The sequence below is a fragment of the Rhincodon typus genome, chromosome 7 (genome assembly GCF_021869965.1).
Source record: "Rhincodon typus isolate 14 chromosome 7, sRhiTyp1.1, whole genome shotgun sequence".
In the NCBI taxonomy this organism is placed as follows: domain Eukaryota; kingdom Metazoa; phylum Chordata; class Chondrichthyes; order Orectolobiformes; family Rhincodontidae; genus Rhincodon; species Rhincodon typus.
Window position 1 is genome coordinate 17,372,141 of NC_063338.1, and position 19,557 is coordinate 17,391,697.

The 19,557-nt window shown below is 41.1% G+C and overlaps 1 protein-coding gene and 1 long non-coding RNA gene across 6 annotated transcripts in view; one reads left to right on the forward strand and one right to left on the reverse strand.

The window, feature by feature from the left end:
* LOC125483488 overlaps positions 1-15,658 on the forward strand; it is a 39,963-nt gene extending 24,305 nt beyond the window's left edge. The window contains exon 3 of the long non-coding RNA XR_007262452.1: positions 15,393-15,658. This is a non-coding gene — a long non-coding RNA (uncharacterized LOC125483488). The remainder of the gene's footprint in view (positions 1-15,392) is intronic.
* Positions 1-19,557, reverse strand: part of LOC109935313 (abl interactor 2) — a 138,184-nt gene that overhangs the window by 7,288 nt on the left and 111,339 nt on the right. For 2 of the 5 annotated variants that reach the window (XM_048598793.1, XM_048598791.1), the window contains exons 4-9: positions 17,990-18,087; positions 16,942-17,091; positions 16,334-16,458; positions 9,914-10,090; positions 7,692-7,778; positions 4,694-4,873 (exon numbers count right to left, since the gene is read on the reverse strand). In XM_048598793.1, coding sequence (XP_048454750.1) covers positions 4,694-4,873; positions 7,692-7,778; positions 9,914-10,090; positions 16,334-16,458; positions 16,942-17,091; positions 17,990-18,087 — 817 coding nt within the window. Of the gene's footprint in view, positions 1-4,693; positions 4,874-7,691; positions 7,779-9,913; positions 10,091-13,026; positions 13,246-15,243; positions 15,253-16,333; positions 16,459-16,941; positions 17,092-17,989; positions 18,088-19,557 lie in introns of all 5 variants that reach the window. The other 3 variants (XM_048598795.1, XM_048598792.1, XM_048598794.1) reach the window with 3 other exon arrangements.

Sequence of the window (19,557 nt, forward strand, 5' to 3'; positions counted from 1 at the left end):
TAGCAGGTTTATAGTATCTGTGGAAAAGGACAACAGAAAATCAAAAGGTTCAGTTGCTCAACCAGTGTGTAGAAAAGCAATCTGTAAAAGTATTGATTGAAATCAAAAATAGGAGAACAGTAGTTAAAAATAGAAGGCCTTCAAAGTTGACATGATTCTGGTACAGAAAGAAAGCATATTCAAACTTGGAGCTCCCTGGATGACAAAAGACAAAGATCAAATAAAAGGTAATATTCATTATAGAGAATCAAGCTGAATACTGAAAGTAGAGAGATCTAAAATCAGTGTGTAAGATAGTTAAAGAAAGAGTAGAAGAATAGGTTAGCACCTAGTTTGAAAGCGAATACAAAAGCCCTGTTTAAAAACCATAAAGACTTTTCAAAACAAGGGATATGCTGATTTAGGATCAAAAAGGAGATGTTATGGTAGGACTTATACTCTGGTATTAAAGGATTACTTTGCATCAGCCTGCATCAGAGAAAAGCATCCTATTCAGTCGGAAAGGAGCAAATAGTGATTATTAGATACAAGTAAATAAGTTCTTGGTATGAAAATGGTTTTACATTGACCACTGACCTCATCCAGTTTTTACTAAACCCACAATGAACAAGCATGTTAGAGGAACACCATCTAACACAAGGTGAAGAAATAAATGAATCAAAACCAGTCAAGTCAGTGTTCTGACCCAAGGTGTGATCATTAGCTAAGATAGGATGGAATTAGATTTAATGGACAACTTAAATCATTTCACAAACAATTTAAGAGGTGTATAAACTTGTACGTTAAGACTCAGTGGTTACCACTGCTGCCTCACAGCAACAGGGACCTGGGTTCAATTCCAGCCTCAGGCGACTATCTGTGCAGAGTTTGCACATTCTCCGTTTCTGTGTGGGTTTCCTCCGGGTGCTGTGGTTTCTGCCCACAGTCCAAAGATGTGCAGGTTAGGCGGACTGGCCATACCAAATTACCCATAGTGTCCAGGAGTGTGTAGGTTAGGTGGATTAGCCATGGCAAATGCAAGGTTACAGTGATAGGGCAGGGGGTGAGTCTGGGTCACATGCTCCTTAGAGTAGGTGTGGACTTATTAGGCCGAATGGCCTATTTCCACAATGTAGGGATTCTATGATAATTATATAGCAGATAAAGTATTTCCACATAACTCATTAATCATCATCCCCATATGTCATAATCAGACCCATAGCTCTTGAGATAAATAAATTATGCAGTTGTCACAATTCTAGACCAGAGAGAATTTCCCTTTTACAAACTGTAAAATGCTTAAACTAAAATAGTGAATCCAATTCTCCAAAGTGAAACATTTAAAACTATAAAGAGAAGAATTCAAAGGCATTGCTTGGTTTTATCTGTCTCAATTTCCATTCTTGCAAGAAGAAACTTGGTTGTTTGGGTAACTTCAGAACAACTCAATTTTTGAACCACGAGTCAGAATCTTGTGGGAAGAAAGAGGCAAGCAATATAAACTAAATTGTCTCATTTTAAAGGAGGTGCAAGAATAGAGGAATCTTGGGATGTACATATACAAATTTTTTAAGGCAGCAGAAAGTTGAAATGGAAATTAACATACAAATAGAGGCATTGTACAAAACCAAGGAAGTTAGAAAATACCTTTATAAAACACAATTAGGCCATTAATTTGTAGCACTATGTCCAATGCTAGGCACCACACTTCAGGAATTGTGGAGAGTTGTTTTCTGAAATGATAACAAGGATAGATGGTCTTGTGGTTACGTGGAAAGAGTGGAGTGCTGTTTGTTCTCCTTGGAACAGAGAGGTTAACAGGAGATTCAATAGAGATGTTTTCATTAATGAATGGTACTCATAGACTGAATAAGGAAAACCTTTTTAGTGGCTGAAGTGTCTACAACTAGAGGACACAGATTGAATAGAATAGGCAGAAGAACCAGAGGGAGATGAGATAGCAAGAACTGCAAATGCTGGAGTCAGAGATAACAAAGTGTGGAGCTGGAGGAACACAGCAGGCCAGGCAGCATCAGAGCAACAGGAAAGCTGACGTTTCGGATCAGACCCTTCTTCAGAAATGGGGAGAGGAAAGGTAGCTCAGAAATAAATAGAGAGGGGAGGGGTGGGGCTGCGGAAGGTAGGTGGGATGGTGATAGGTGAGTGCAGGTATGCAGTGGTAGGGATTGGTCAGTGAGGTGGGAGAGAAGATGGACAGGTTGTGTCAGGTCAAGGAGGCAGGGATGAGAGGGAGGGTTGATCATGGGATGAGGCTGGAGATGGGGAGATTTGAATAGAGGGAGATAAGAATTCTTTTTGCAGAGTATATTATAATGATCTAAAACGGTCATGGAAGCAGATTCAATAGTAACTTTCAAAAGAGAATTGGATAAATATTTGAAACGGAAAAGGTTGCTGGACTATGAAAAAAACCAGGGAGTAGATCTAATTTAGACTAATTTAAATGCTATCAGAAACTTTTCTAAGTTTCTAACTTTTCTGGACAATGTCCAGCATATGCTGGGGTATCAAAAGCTATCAAAGGAATCAATTCATGAAAAAAAGCGTTCGATGCTAAACTCTCAAGTTAAAATCCTTCATAAAGGTTAAACAGCCTCAACTCCAGGTTGAGATCATTACATGTAGTTTTGAACTTTATTACTGTCACATTCCAGAAACTGATCTTTCTGGCATGTTGTCAGAATAACACCCCTCTGTACTTTTGCTAATCCTAAACACCCGCAATGTCAGCTAACCTTCAGGAACATTGAGATCAGAAATAATGCCTCTAGTGATGGATATTCACAAAACCTGGAACCTCCTGATGAAGATTGCCGAGAACTGCTGGAAGGTGCATCAAGATCATGTCATGCAGTGTAAATGGAAGAATATGAAAATAGCAAAACTGGAAGGAAAGGTTGGAAGATGGACCCAAAACTGGTCTTTAAGAAAATCAAGGGTTCTGAGGAGGTAGGTATTTAGAAGATATCTCCTCTTGTCAGGGAGCATAAACCTAGAGGACATCCCAGTAGATTCAGTTCAGGATCTAAAATGTGATATGGATATGAAACTCTGCCCCAAAATAAGTGAATTGAATTGTACAGTTGCAGTTAAGAAGAAACTAGAGGAACACATGGGGAAGAAACTAGAGGAACACATGGGAAAGAAAGGAACAGGAGAATAAGCTAATAAGGTTGGGTGAAGAAGATGCTCATGTGGAGCATAAACACAGGGACAGATCAAATGGACACATTCTGTTCTGCAGATTCTATGCAATTCTACGTAATTTCTATTCAATATTGAAAGACATCTGCTGCCTGGCTACGAAGATGTTACTGTCATTTATTTCTGTGGAAATTTAGATAGTTTCAAGTTGTGCATCTGTGGAAACGTATATCTGTGGTGAGTGTCTCAAGGGATCTTGGCACAGGTTACAGAATAAGGTCCAGCCTGGAGATAATACATTTTGTTGACAGCTCTGACTGAGATCATTGATGAGGGGATGCTGCTGTGGATTGCACGGAGTTTAATGTGTTTCAGTAGGGTGTGTTATGTGCCGAATCAAAAATTAGTATAGGTAACATTGTTTTTTTTAAGCAGTAGCCTGGTCGACAATATAAGAAATGTGTTTATGGTTGAGAATCTAGATATTTTAGAGAAAGCAAAAGACATCATTCTTCATTTTACTTAGCAAAGAAAGTAATGCAAGATGAATTGTTGAGTCACTTGTCTGAGACCGGGGATTGAATTTTACAGCTCCACCTCCCCACCTTCTTATTAGAAAGGGAAGAGGGACACTAAAGAACTGCCCCCCATATTACGTGGGCTGAGGAAAGAGGCAGCAGCACCTGAAAGTCCATCCACTTGTTGACCAACTGAGGCCTTGAATTGGCTGTTTAAGGACCACGTTCAACCACCACCACAAAAAAGTTTGGCTATGCAAGGGCCACTCAGCAGGAGTGAAGCAGGAAGGAAGGTAGGATAGCACACTCAGACACATTGTGCTCAATGCAGGCACTTCCAACCCACTTCCCCACAAGATGATAACCTCCTCCTTTAGTATTTCACCCTGAACCCAGCCTATAAAATCCTGTTCACAGGTAGGGTCCCCAGCTATAACCCTCGGACTCATCACCAATCTTAGGAGACATGTTGCTTCTTCTTGGGACTATCTGTAGTTCCAGCAGTGGCCACTAATTACTTTGAGTGCTGTTGCCATTACAGAAGTTCCAGTTAATCAGACTGATCAGCAGTTCTCAAGGTTTGGGGCTTCCTATCCTGGAAGGATTGCAAACCCATTCTCAGGTAGTTAACCATGGCCCCAAAATATTATCATGGTGACAGGAATATGATCCCCAAAAAATTCACCCCAGATCTTAGTTCACAGCCAAAGTCTTAGTCTCCCAATGCAACACATTCAATCTACAAAGAGACATCTGTGTAAACCACTACATGATGCTTTCAAGTAGATTGCAAAGCAAGGATCAAGAGATTTCACTAAAATGTTACCTATACTGCTGGCAGGAAAAGACTCCAGATGATAGCATTCACTTACAGATTGGCATAGGCCAGTGATGCTGAACCCTGGAGAGTATCTCACATCGAAAAGCATGATAATACTATGAATTACTGAAAATTGACTGAATGTGGAGGTATGGGCAGAATGGAAAGTCAGAATAAGCACCACAAGTTTCGTGTTTTCTGTTCCACTGACCTTTCTCCAAATAGTTCTTGGGTGCCCACGGTGGATCCTCCTCAGCATACGGGTCACTGTACTCTACCACAGCTGTCTCTTCCTCCTCATAATCCTCTGGTGGTGGGGGAGGAGGGGGTGACTCATCAAACACAACATCATCAGCCGGTGGAGGAGGAGGAGGAGTGGAGCCGTCTGAAACTTTAAGTTGATATCATGTTAAAGGAAAAGACCAGTTGTATGGTATCTTTCATGGCGTCACAACATCACAGTGTTTCACAGGTAACTAAGTATTTTGAAGATAAATCTCAGTTGTAATAAAAAAAAAGACAGCCAATTTGTACAATTCAAGCTCCCACAATGTGATAAAGTGACCATATAATCTGTTTCAGGTGTTGATGGAGGACAGTATCAGTCCAGGATACTGAGGAGATGCCCTGATCTTCGAATAATGTCACATGTTTAAGACCAGAGGCAAGATGGGACCTCAGTTTTAACGTCTCATTCAAAAAATGGAATCCCCAACAGTGCAACACACCCTCAGTACCGCATTGGAATATCAACTCAGATTATTATCTGGAGCAGGCCTTGAACATGAATTATTTCTGGTTCAGAGGTATTCGTAAGCCAAGGAAACTTGCAATGAGCTTGCAATTTGCAACAGATTATACTCGCTGAATATCTGCATCTTGTTTGCAGAAACCTCCTTTAACTTCATGAAGTTTATGCAAGTTCTACAGAAAATAATATTTTGCTAACATTGGCCAAATAATTAAAATTTTCATTGATGAGTAATTTTTATTTTATTTTGAAAGTAAATTTGCTTCCATCAATTTCAAAGTCCCTGGCCTCAAAATAGTTTCAGTGATACAGATCAGAAAGAATGTCCTTAAACAAAAACGCTGCTGTGTACTGTCCAGCTTGTGACAAACCTTCATGAGGTGGCCATTTTCTCCATCCAAAATGAGACATAGAATTGTCAAACATCATGTGAATCAGATAGTACAGTATTTAGACTCTACTGGGATATGGTGCAGAATCTACACTGACTGCAGGATGAAGTCTTCACTGCTGACAGAATCTTAAATCAGTTTGAACAATTTCAAGACAAGCGCTTAAAGGGCATAGATAGAAAATGACAGAGAGGCACCCAATGGGTAACTTCACCCAGAAAATATCAGATGTGGAAAATGGTAAAAAGGTTACACTTTTGAATTCAGGTATATCTTCAAAGATTGCAGCATAGGTTCACCTTTGGAGCAGGGTAGATAAGCTTCTTGCTGAATCCAACACTAGTTTGGCATGTGTGACCGGGCTTCATTGAGGACATGTGATGCCAATGGGACTATACCCATCATGCATTTTCGGGAGGGACTGAGAGAACAGGGGAAAATGTAATGGCACCTTGCAAAGAGGTCATTCGTTGAGGAGTATTACTGTGACAGTTTCCTACAAAATTCAAAACCCATGTATTTGTGCTGGACAGAATCTTAGCTGTAGTGACCTGTTTTCAAAGATAACATACCCAAGAAGAGTGCTAAATGATATTGTCTTCCAAGTGAATTCTGGGCTCTAACACACTACTTTGCATTTACTGAATCTACTGGGGGCACTTGAAATTAATTGTTGGGCTAACATGGACAAAGTTTGGTTCTGCTTTACTTTCTGTCACAGCTCACAGGGTTTTGTTTCTATCTGCCCCATTATCCATGTTTTCATCACCATCTCATGACGACAAGATCGTTTTGGTCTTCATTAGCAACTGCATCGCCCAGATCATTGTCAACCTCTGTGAACGTTGTTCCCAAATATCTTTCCTTCTCCTCCACATTCTAGAGAATAATCACTATCTCTGGAACACTCTTGTTCATTCTTCCATGACTGAGTTCTGGTTGGCCTGCCAGTGATACTCCCAATCAAACTGTAACAGATGCTTCTCTTATACCAACATCCGGATCCCCACATATCCCACACATATAATTGGAACGCATTACGTATATATCCTTGCTCCAATCTCATGTAAATGAATTCATAACTTGCTCTGCAGTTTCCTCTACATTGGACATAATGTAGTATGAGTGACTGCTTTGCAAAACATTTTAGTGAATAAATGTGCCAGTGATCGCTTTGTGACTGGTCTCTTTAACTACTTCTACAGTTCGTGTTCCAACCCATGCAATTCTGCCCTTCAACACTTACCTAACAATGATCCCGACAATTCCTAGAATGTTTAGAGACTAACTTCAACAAGGCTAGACCTGAACCACCTCTCCAATCTTCTTGCCAGTCTCTTGCATTTACCATTCCTCATCATTTCAGAAATGTTATTGTTTCCTTCCTGTGTCTCCCCATTGCCTCATTCAACTTGTACTCCGTACAAGTTTTTAATTTTTTTCAACAAGCTGTGAAATATAATTAACTGCCTTTGCAGGATGGGACCTGCTGTTCCCTTCATCCCTTTCATTTTTTACAGTCCTAACTCAGTCAAGCTTCCAATTTTCAGTATTGTGCAATTTCTATAATAAAGCCATGAATCAATCTTTGGCCCTTGAACCTGCTGGACTTGCTGCTTTTCTTTTGACTTAAAATGGAACTCTTAACTCTGCATCCAACTTGTGCCGTATCTATCCTGGAATGTTTGAAGGAACAGAGAAATATTTACAACGTGTACAACTAATACTTTACCTTTCCTGGAGTATCCAAGGGGACAGCATAGTGGGAGCTTTACTCTGTACCTAATCCTAGTCTAAATGTGTTTGATGGGACAGCTTAGAGGAAGGTTCACTCTGTGTCAAACGACTGTTGTACCTGCCTAGGGAGTATTTGATGTGACAGTTCAGAATAAGCTAGACTTTGTTTCTGCAATGTATTGTACTGACCGTGGGCTTGTACAGTGATGGATAAGTTGAAAATGTTTCTTGTTTTGATTGTTTTGTTCTTGGTGTAATGTTTTTGCAGAACCTCTGTGTACACAGAGAACCTAACTGCCCAGGATAGAATGTGGAAAGCGTGGACTTACTGTTATCTTGAACTCTGGCCACGAAGCCCATCAGCGGCAGTTGAGGTGTAACCTGCAGAATAGAAGGTGGCGGAGGAGCCAGTGGCGCTGCACACAGGAGCAGACACACAAATGAGGGACAGGAAAGGAACAAACACCCATGAGAAGCAGTAGAGAAAACATTTTCAAGCAAAACAAGAACATACCCACAAAGCAAGGCTACATCAACAAACCCACATCAGGTTCGGAGTCAGAAGAAAGAGGCATTAGACAGGAAATGCTGCTCACGGAGACTGATCAATGTCAGGAGCAGGAACACATTAAAATATATCATTTAGACCGAGTGACTTCACGACTGCTTAAGAATGAGAGAGATGATGTTGATTCAGTTTCAGCCTCCTGTAAATACATTTATTACCATACTAGCTTTTGTCCCACAGAGCTCCCTGTGGGTATTCTGAGATCTGAAACACAGGCATAATGTTTAGATCTTAGCCAGGCTCTTCAAGGAAAATGCTCATGAATTCTGTGTCAGGAAATGATGGCGAATAGTTTGGTGGGGTCACTTAAAGATTAATTCCTTTTGTTGGATTAGTATTGATCAAAAAGAGCAGTGATCCTAATATCAACACTTGACAAACACTGCTGCATGCCTCCCTCCTGTCTGTAGACCAAATGTTCATTATTACTCTCTACTTGTCTCTTAGCCAGTTTTTCTTTTTTTATCCATGCTGATTTGTCCTGTGACACCATAGATTTACTTTTTTTTAGAATTTGTTCATGGGATGTGGATGTCACTGGCTGGGCTAACATTTATTGCTTGTCCCTAATTGACCTCAGAAAGGTCACGGTGAGCTTCCTTCTTGAACCAGTGTAACCCACGTGGTGTTAGGAAGGGATTTTTCAGGATTTTGACCTTGCAACAGTGAAGGAATGGCAATATGGTTCCAAGTCAAGATGGTGTGACTTGGAGGGGAACTTGTAGGCTGTGATGTTCCCATGTATTTTCTGCCTTTCTCTGTCCATTTGGTAGAGGTCACAGGTTTAAAAGGTGTTGTTGAAGGAGCCTTGGTACGTCACTGCAGTGCATCTTTAGATGGTACACACTGCTGCCACTGTGTGTTGGTGATATAGGGCATGAACATTTAAGGTGGTGAATGGGATATCAATTAACCAGATTGCTTTGTCTGGATAGTGTTGAGTTATTGAGGCTACAGTCCTTTAGGCAACGGGAAGTATTCCATCACAGTCCTGACTTGTGCCTTGCAAATGGAAAGCAGGATTTGGAGTTACTGCTGAAAAATTTCTAGCCTCTGACCTGCTCTCTTAGCTGCAATATTTATATCACTGGTCCAATTCAGTTTTAAGGTCAATGGTAACACCCAGGATATTGATTTTACTAACAGTTCTATCATTAGCACTTTATTTAAAGTCTATATATAAAGTCCACCTTGATGCATCCTCTGAAACACTTCATAAATTAAGTCACTCACATTTGTTCAACAAAATTTGCCTTTAATGAGTTTCTGTTGCCTGTCATTTATTAACCCAAGATTTTCCAAGTAGCAATTAATTTTGTCCCAGATTACTGTCAGAAAGATTTTCACCAGCGTGTTTCAGCCTATAGATGACAGATATAATTTCCCTCTCTGTCATAGTCCTCAAAGTCCTTTGCCACCACTCCCAAATACCACATATTTTCAGGGACCTCTTGTTGTGACAACTTTATAAGAAGTTAGAGCTGAAGTCTAAGTTATCGGATATGACAATTTAATAATAAAATAGAGCAAGGCTGTGGATCATTGGTCATAACACAGCTTCGTAATTAAATATAATCAGATTTTGGGTCCCTGATTTTGATAGTTTTGTCAGAAGTCAATTTCATAATGAAGCGTTTACACAATGAGGATGAGTATACAAAAAAAATAATTAAATGAATTGTAGCTCTCCTGCCGTTCTTATGTTTGCCAAAGATCACTGGAGCAATATCATCCAGCTGTGCAATGATGTAGGATTTTGTGACTTACTGAAGAATCAAAATGATTAACTTTGAGAATCTCAGTTCTTTATGAATGTGAACAAAACATCTATTTGTACATCCAGTTCTGCTTCTGAGAATGGAGTAGAAAAACACCTGCATTTTCAAGATTTTTATTTCTCCCTGTTTCAATTCAAAGTCCCCAGAGTTGAACTGCAGAAGAGAATTACGACAAAAAGCAAGTATCATCAAACGTCATCTTTACCTCTTGATTCAGTTGCCTGGTTCTGACTGTAGTATGGGCCCCCGTTGGCTTGATTCTGGACATTACCCTGCGAGGTCATGGAGGGTGGCCGCCTATAGCCAGGTAGAGATCCTCCTATGGTGGTAGGATTCTGCCGCTGCACTGGTCGATTCATGCTGTAGAATTGAGGAGTGTGCCCTAGAACATTTGAGAGAAATTCACATTTAGACACTGAATAAGTCGCGTGGAGAAAATCCCCATAAATGACTAAGAATTTGTATTTCTATCAAGCCTTTCATGACCTTGTGACTTCCCACGGAACTCTACAGCCAATGAAACTCTGAAGGGTAGTCACTGATATAAGAATTGCAACTGTGAAATTGCAAGATCCCAAAAACAGCAACGAGGAAAGACTTCTTCACATACTATGCCTGAAACTGCTTTCAGCACAAAACAAAGGGGCTGAACAACCTGTTTCTGTGCTGTAAGTTCTGTAATGTGATCTAATCTGTTTGTGATGTTGGTTGAATAGATTTTGGTCAGGACAACGAGACAATTCCACGACTCTACCTGCCACAGGATTTTTTACATCCAGCTGACTGAGGGGATAAACCAGTTAAATTATTCAGTGGAAAAGTGGACAATTTTTCAATAGAGATTTTCACCCAGGCATGAAGAAACCCAATAGATTTGAGCACCAGCTTTATTTAAACTATATATACCACAAATCATGATTAAATATAGCTAACATAGCTAACAATAGCGTAGCTATTCAGCGATTTGTCCTGCATATCGCAACAAATAAGTGACATGGATTTCTCCCTAATTCCACCACATGAAAGTGAAGAAAAGGCCAAGTGGAAATGGAGACATTTTCATGCAAGACATGCAAACCAATCACCTGCTTAGAAAGACTCACCTCATTCATACTGCAATGCAGCCAAATAAAGGCAATGGAAAAGGTGCTTCGCAGGCAGCTTTTACGTGAACAAATAACAGACCGACTCCAGCATTGAGATATTGAATATGATAAAGCAGCCCCCCAGACTCCCATGTGTGTAAGTGAGGCCAACATACCAGCATGTCTACATTTCAATCCAGGCTCTGTCACTCAACTGATTGATAGTGGGATTCTGGGTTGAAGAAGCCAACTGGAACAGGAGGGGGCATCTTAAGACAAACCAGCAGCAATTACTTGTCTATTGTAACATATTCACTTTTTGCCAGAAACAGGACAGAGCCTTAGGGGAGGAAGCAGGCCAGTTAATCCCTCTCCTTGCCCTAAGGTGATCTGTAGCATCCTTAATGTGACCATAGTTGAGATCAGCACAGGCCAAGGCTAAAGTTAAAGCCATGGTTCAACTCTGGATGACTTAGTGCTTTTTCAGTACTATCCTAGTCATGAGGAAGCCTTCAGAACTTTTTGTGAAAGACTTAACTGAATTTTTTGCTGAGTTGCCAATAATCAAATGATGTTAAAGCCACCAGCTCCTAAATGTTCTGCAGCGGTCAAGACGTTACTTGAAAATCATGAAATTTCATGAAAATCACACAATCACATCTGAAACAGTGGCACATGCTGCTTTCTCTTTGCATCTGGTGACTCAGTGATTAAATGTCCCTCCCAGAGAGGTACAAAACAAAGAGGCCTGAACTTTGATTGTGTATAACAAAAGAAAAAGCTGAAATAGGATATTTAGGTTCCTCGAGCCTGCTTCAGCACCCTGTAAGATCACAGCTGATCTCACCATGGCCTTAATTCCACTTTCTGCTTACTTCCCACTACGTCCTGCCCACCAATTACACTAGACTCCCTTAAATATCAAAAGTCTGTCTGAAAGCCTTGGATATATTCAATTATCCAGCCTCCACTGCTCTCTCTTTAAATATTTCAACAGAATCATCTCTCATTCTTCTAAACCCCAATCAGTATTGGTCCAAACTGGTCAACCTTTTCAGATGTCAACCCTTTATTACAGGAATCAACCTAAACAGCATTCTCTAAACTGCCCCAGTGCAAACATATCCCTTCTTAAATAAGAAGACTAAAACTGTATGCAGCATTTTAGGCATGATCTCAACAGTGCAGAGTTAACCAAGCCCTTACTACTACTCACATGGCCCCTATTCTAGAACAGGAATTACCAGGTGCAACTCCCTCTTCTGATCATGACCCAGAGCTTTGCAGTGATGTCCCACACTAGGTGCATAAACATTGGGATGCCTATTTTCCCAACATGAGAACTAGAAGAGCCAGTCAACTTTGAAAGCCTGTTTCACCAGTGGCTGAAATGTAACTCAACTCCATTTACCCACTATTAGTCCTTATTCCTTAATATCCAAACTAACAAAGTCAATCTGTGTCTTTGAATTTATCCCAAGCAACAGCATCCTTCTGGGGAAAGTTTTAAATTCCCACTACACTGCGTACAAAGAATTGCTTCCCAATTTTACTCATGAATAGACTAGTTCTAATTCCCACAAGAGAAACCAATTTCCCTCTAACTATCTTATATCCCTGTATTGTTTTCTAAGAATACAATTAGGTCAACTCTGAACCTTCAAATCTCAAGGGACAAGTTCATGCAAGCTGACCTCACCTTTTAAAATCTAGTGTTACTCTGGTGAACCTATACTGCAAAAGAACAATATATATTTCCTGGGGTTCAGGACCTGAAGCAGAACGTAGGCCCCTAGAGACAGTCTGATCAAGGTTCAGTGCAATTGGATTCATAGACAACAAGGGTCACTGCCAACAGAACTGAAAAAAAATCATGCAGCTCGGAACATGTGGGAGAAAGAATGGAGAACTGCTTCCCCCTTTGTTATTCCCAAATTGTTGCCCACATACTGAATTGATGTAAATACTCGGAACTGCTGGGATTTGTGCTCAGCGAAACTGAACTGGAACTGAGACAACTCAAGTCAAGGCTCAAAATCTTTCTATTCACTGTGCCAACTATCAGCCCTGCCCTGACTTTATATTAATAAATCACTAATAAGTTTTCATTTGTAACAGATGTGCTGCATTATCTTTTTAAGCCAAGTCAGTTATGTGGAGAATTTATTGCAAGACTGCCTGAGAAACAACTCTGATGAGAAAGCCAGAATGTCAGAGAGAAAGGAAGACTCACCTGCAGTAGGAGCGGAAGAGACAGCAGGGAGAGATGGTGAGATGAAGCCATCAGCAAAGGGCTGAGCTCCTGCTACGGAGTCTGGGGTCAGTGTTGGAACATGGGTAGGGGTTGCAGAAGGAACAGAACCTTGAGTTGAAGCAGGTACTGCAGCAGTAGGAGGAACAGGGACTGAAGTAGGATTAGGCGTGGTAGGTGGTGGAGGGGTACCAGCAGAGCCTTAGGGGAGGGTGTAAAAGAAGGATTAACACAAACGAGAACGTTAGCTGGGACGAGAAAGCCTGTTGAGCAGTTAGTTAAAGTTCCAATCACGCAAGAACCATGCTTATAACATTGCAACACAGGTCCTAGAAGAGAACACCCATCAGCTGGGAGAAAATTACAATATTCAGATACTATGAATTCATACCACCAACTCAGGCGCAATCTGACATACCATGGGAGACTCTGCTTCGAACTGGAAGCAGAGATTGATCACTAATATCACTTTGTTTACCACTTTTTGCTGATTCTTCAAATTTTTTTTGGTGCCTGATGCCCTTCTTCACTTCAAGAAACTCACTCTTAACTGCTGGGGCATCAAAGCAAAGCTCTAAACCCACCTTTCATGAGAACAGGGGATTGCTGGACAATTATCAGAAACATCTATCAGAATTCATCTACCCAGTATTCCTTTTTTTTTATTTTTTCATCCATTCCCAGGATGTGGACATCACTTTATTGACCATCAATAATTGCCCTTGAGAAGGTTGTGTTGAACTGCCATTTTGAATGCTAATAAGTGGATTGCTGGGTCTTTCCATAGCACATTAAGAGGCAACATATTGCTATGGGTCCGGAGTCACATACAAACTAGCATGGGTATGAGTAGCAGATTTCTTGCCTAAAAGGACATTTGTGAATGAGCTGGAAGTTTACAACAAACCAGCAGTTTTCAATGCTCACCATTACTGATACTAGATTTTAACCTACGAATTTGATTTTAAATTCCCCAGCTGCCATGGTGAGAGTTTAACTCATACCTCTAAATTATCAGTCCAGGTCTTAGGTTTACTAGTCTAGTTGAATAGCCACTATGCTATGTTACTCTTGTTCAAAGAAGACCGAGGCTGAAGGTCATACCTCTTCATGCTTGACAGCCATCAGCTATGACAGCATACAGCAGGGATCAAATCTGCACTTTTTCTGGACTGTGGCCAGAACGTTGGAGGTTACATCAGGAGCACAGTAGTGACAGGGAAGAGTTATTTATGTGCAACTAAAGCACCAGAATTCCATGAAATAAGAACAGGTTTTGATTTATTCAGCTGCTATAAAGTGGTTTATTTGGAAAAGGCAAATGCTTATATATCAGAAATCATTCCAAAGGTTCGTCCCCTCTCTAACTGACATATTTGTCAGCAGTCCAAGGGGATAAAAGTCTCTGGTGAGGCTGAATGGAGTTGTCGGATTCATAAGGTGAACGCAAGATTTTCTGCACTCCATCAGTCCGTGAACCCATGAGATGTGTAGGCATTTAAATTAAATTTAATTTAATCTCCTTTATGAAATATTTCAGACTGACAACCCTCACGTTCATCTAACATATAGCTACTGGCTGGCCCATGGTCATTTTCTGCATTTGACACCATGCACGATTTTGAAAGTGCAGTATATTGTAACTTGTGTCGGTTAGTACTGTGACACATTCAGTAAAATATATATTTAATTCACTCTATAATAATCGTCAGCATGCCTTGTGCTCTTGGGGCACAATCTCAGGTTAAGGGACCAATCACATAGGACAGACATGAGGAGAAATGATTTCACTCAAAGAAATCTGAATCTTTGGAATTCCCCAAAGGGTTGTAGATGTTCCATCATTAAATATATTTAAGGCTGGGATTGGCAGATTTTTAATCTCTTGGGGAATCAAGGGATATGGGGAGCTTGCAAGAAAGTGGAGTTGAAGCCCAAGATCAGTCGTGATCATACTGAATGAAGGAGTAGGCTCACTGATCCATATAGTCCACTCCTGCTCCTATTTCTTCTATTCTCTTATGTTCTTGTGACTGCACTGGTCATTTTTCCCTATATTCCTCTTCCTTAGAAATTTCTTCTTCAAATTTTTATTAGAAGGTCCTGAGAGGGTAAATTATTGATGATTGTTCCCAATGTTTGGTGAATTGGTAAAAGGAGCACAGAATGAAGATCAATCACTGACAGAATCATGATGACCTGAAGGGCCTCCTATCACACAGTAATTTTAATGATATTCTTTTCTCCTGAAATTAACCATTTGCGTGAAATGCTAGAAGGTTGCTGCCATTCTTAATATGTAAAGGCCGAAGATGAAAGTTAACTGTTTCCCTCAAATGTCCACACAGGAATGAAAGAAAGGATGCGAGGGAAATAGCCAAATGACGGGCAAGTGGCAACAGCCAAAGAGACTGGAGGGAAGAGGCACTGAAATGTGCATCCAAGTATTATTACTTGTCAACAACGTCACAGGAAACATTTCAGAATGACACCGCCTCATGGTTACATCACTATAGTGGCTTAAATAAATTTCACTTCAAATCTTAAGCTTTTAAGAAAAAATTAGTTAACACCAAGAGTTAGCATGCCAGATTTTCCATCAACAGACCTGGCAGCATCACATTGTTAGTTCTATTTCAGAACTGTCATTTACTCATTTGTAATAAAGGTTTCTTTTTACCTCACATATATTATTTTTCAACTATATTCGTATTGCGAGATGCCTGTGTCAGCACTAAACGTTACCAGGGCAGGGACAGCTCGGGGTTAGATACACAGTAAGGTTCCGTTTACACCATCTTAATAAACATTCCCAGGGCAGGTTTGGCATGGGTGAAATACAAAGTTCTCTCTACATTGTTCACCAATCTATTTGCAGTCCCAAACATGTATACCCATCCAAATGACATTTCCACACTCCACATATCAGCCATTTTGTGGCCAGAATGAGTAAAACTGTCAGCTTAGTGGTGGATTAGCAATAGTTCGATCCTCACTATAAACTGCATTGAGACAGGTAGCTGGGACTTCCTTCCCAGTAACAATCTGGGACTGAATTCAATCCCAACTCTTCAGGGTGCAAGGTCAATGTCTGAATTGCAGTAGTGAATTGCCATACAAACGCTCTGGAAGTACACAATGTTAGCAAATTTATTCTGAGGGTTCACAAAAGTGAAGGTGGGAATCTGGATAAGCTGCTGTCTGTTGGTGAGATCTGAGCGCTGCGTTAAGTCAAAGCCAAGTCTGGAGAGAACTTTAATGATGAGCACTGCAAGTGGGAAGCCCTTACCTGGATAGACACTGGGTGGAGAAGGAGTTGGTACAGCGATGGGAACCCCAACACTGCCACTGCCGCTGTTTTCCCTGCTACTACTACGGCTACTCGGATGGCTTCCCCCGCTGCTCCCACTGCTGCTGCAATACACAAATCACAGTAAATGTCAGCACTCACACATAGTTTGAGGGAGCATGCCATCATTGTTCCTGGTTCTCTCCTGAACTATCTGAAGTCAGTCTCCCTGAAACAAAGAAGAACTGACTGTGAAATGGGTATGGGACCTTAGACACTCCATCTCTTCACCCCACTCGACATAATCCAAATTAAAATCACAGAGAATTTTCGAAATCCAGCCTGCATCTCTTCACATTCCACACAGCTGCAGGTTAATACATCAAACAGGATATAATTATAATTTTTAAAAAAGTTTCCAGTTTGAACAGAATCTGGTGTTTTCCCTTCTACAAAACAATGATGACCACACTTTGAAAAGACTTCTAAAAAATTATATGTGTAGCACAGCAATGGGTGCAACTATTGCAATCAAACATTTGGTTTATTACATTTAAATTAAGCTCTGCAGAGTCAAATGTACGGATAGGACCCAGTGTTTTGTATACCTGTATGTCCTTGTTCTCTGATTTACAGAAGCTGTCCGCACTGGACTCTGCTGTTGTGAGGAGCTCATGTTGCGAGTTGGGCTTGGTACGTAGTCATTTGGGACGACTGGGGGGCGGACAGGTTCCAGTGTACGATAAGGAGAATGCCGACTACAGAGAGGGAAAGCAAATTAGTTCAAAACAATTTCTACCTGTCATGATGTTCACTGACACTCTTGTACTGTTTACGTCTGCACATCCTTCACGAAGTTCATTGACATACGTGTACTTTTATGCACACACTTCACAGACACACATATACTGTTGAAATATACACACATATACATATACACACACACACACAGAGGCTTGCACTGCTTATATACATACGTACCTTTCACACTTGCACTAATAACCTCAAAGAAATTACTTGCACTAACAACATCAAAGAAATGGGATCTCGGTCTAACATCTCATCTACAGAGCCCCCTCTATTAATGTCGTGCTTCTTCAGAACTGAGATGTTTGCTTAGACAGTGAACGCAAATATTGGAGTGAGACTTGAACCTACAATATGACTTGGGAGTAATACCAATTAGGCTGCTGTCGGGTGTCAATGCCAATACTTTTAAACCATGTTTGATGTTCAAAACATACATCAAATAGAAAGCAACAATGGCACATCCACCAATGTGTCTTATAGTTATATGGCTAAGTTTTGACATTGGATTAATACAATACCCGTCATTGGATGGTGTAGCAGAGCAACAAACGTCGATCGGTAGGGCAAGAAATCAACCTTTCATGTTACTCAGATATCAAATTCAGCTGCAATTCTATGCCAACTCTCCCATGGTTCAGGCCACTGACAGGCCACCTCGATTCAGACATGATTACTACCCATTTGGAAAAGCTATCAGTTGGATTGCTTGTACCACAATCAGGGAAGTGAGGCTGACTGTGCACATTAAAACACCTATGTACACAAGTAGCAAAGAGTTATCTAGAAAAGGGATTCAAAATGCTTGCAGACTGTCATTCTTTGCCCCAGCTTGCATTGTCCACTTACCCGAGAGTGCCCTTCCCTGACACTGGGGGACTGGGCGGTTTCTGCGTGGGTGGGGTGCTCCGTGGAAGCCCACCCATCTTCATATTCTGAGTGCTGACCTGAAAGGTGACAAGCAAGGTGGATGCATCAGCGGCTTGTTAATCACACTAACACCAAGAGGAGATTGACGCAGAAGTTTAATCAGAGTCAGAGCGAAGGAAAAAAAGTAAGAAAAGGAAACAGAGCGAGGCCATGCAAAGTGTTTGTCTCCAAGTTTCTAGGTGGCTAAATGGTCTATTATCTTATAGAACAGATACAGGGTTTGCAATTTAAAATAGCAGGAAAACCCTTGCTTAAAAGAAGATATTAAAAAAAATAGCAAATACACAACCAGTCACTCAGCAACATACAGAGAAAGAGTAGTTCATGTTTTGGGTGGGGGCCCATCATCATAACAGGGAACTGATTTCACCCGAAACACTAACCAATCTTCCTTGTCACGTGCTGTTTGACGTGCTCTGTCTTTCCTATATTTTCTGTTACGTTTCAGATCTACAGAATTTACCATGAAGGTTTCCCCGCACATAAATGATAAGGGTCATGAAAGCTAAAATCAAATCATAAACAAACAGCTAATCATAATAGAGAATGATGCAGTTTCATTCATGTTTCCTTGCAGAAGATAGGGTGGTAATGTGGAGACAACACAAACAGGTGAAACAGACAGACAGTGTACAGGAGATGGTGAGTGGACAGTAAACACGGTTGGTGGAGGGCAGACAGGAGGTACGAAACACAGAGAGAGGCCAGCAGAGATGGAACATAAAGGGAGTAGAGAGAGTGCAAAAGAGATGGCGTGTGGAGAGCACAACGGGGAGCCGGCACGGAGAGGGAATGGCAGACAGGGGAGACTGCACATGGAGGGCACACAGTGGAGATGGCATGAGGATAAGACGAAGATAACATGCAGAGGTGGATTGGCAATTGAAGAGCACATGGGGGAACGGCACATGGAAAGGGCACACAGGGAGACGGCGCACACAGGGTGCAGAGGAACACGGTACATGGAACAATATGAAGTTGTAATTCAAAAATGGCTGCAGCTCTCACTCTCAAGACTCATAATTTCTCTTCCACAATTATGATCCTGTGCAAGCAGTACACCAAAGTCCATCGGTTGCTGTCATAGGAATAATGGATAACTTTGGGTAATTAAAGTCCTTAACAGCCTTTGCAATCTGACCGAAGTTGAAAAGCAAAAAATTCAGTCAACCATGTACAGAGTTCGTTAGGAAATCCCAGACACCAAAAACTAAGATCAGGGAATTGTAAGCACTTGGGGGTAAGAGTCAGGGGTCCCCTGCCGGAGTACTATTGGAGGCTCTGTTATGCCAGCAGGTACAGTCATGGGTTCTCCTACTCCAGAAAGAACGCTGAGGGACATTCATAGCTTAGGGCCAGAATGCCCTCTACACCAGATGGGGTGGTCCCAGGTCTCCCTATACTAATACTTACGATGGGAAACTCTCCTTAATCAGAGAATACACCCAGGGACTCCGCTACACCCGGGAGTACACCCAGGGACTCCG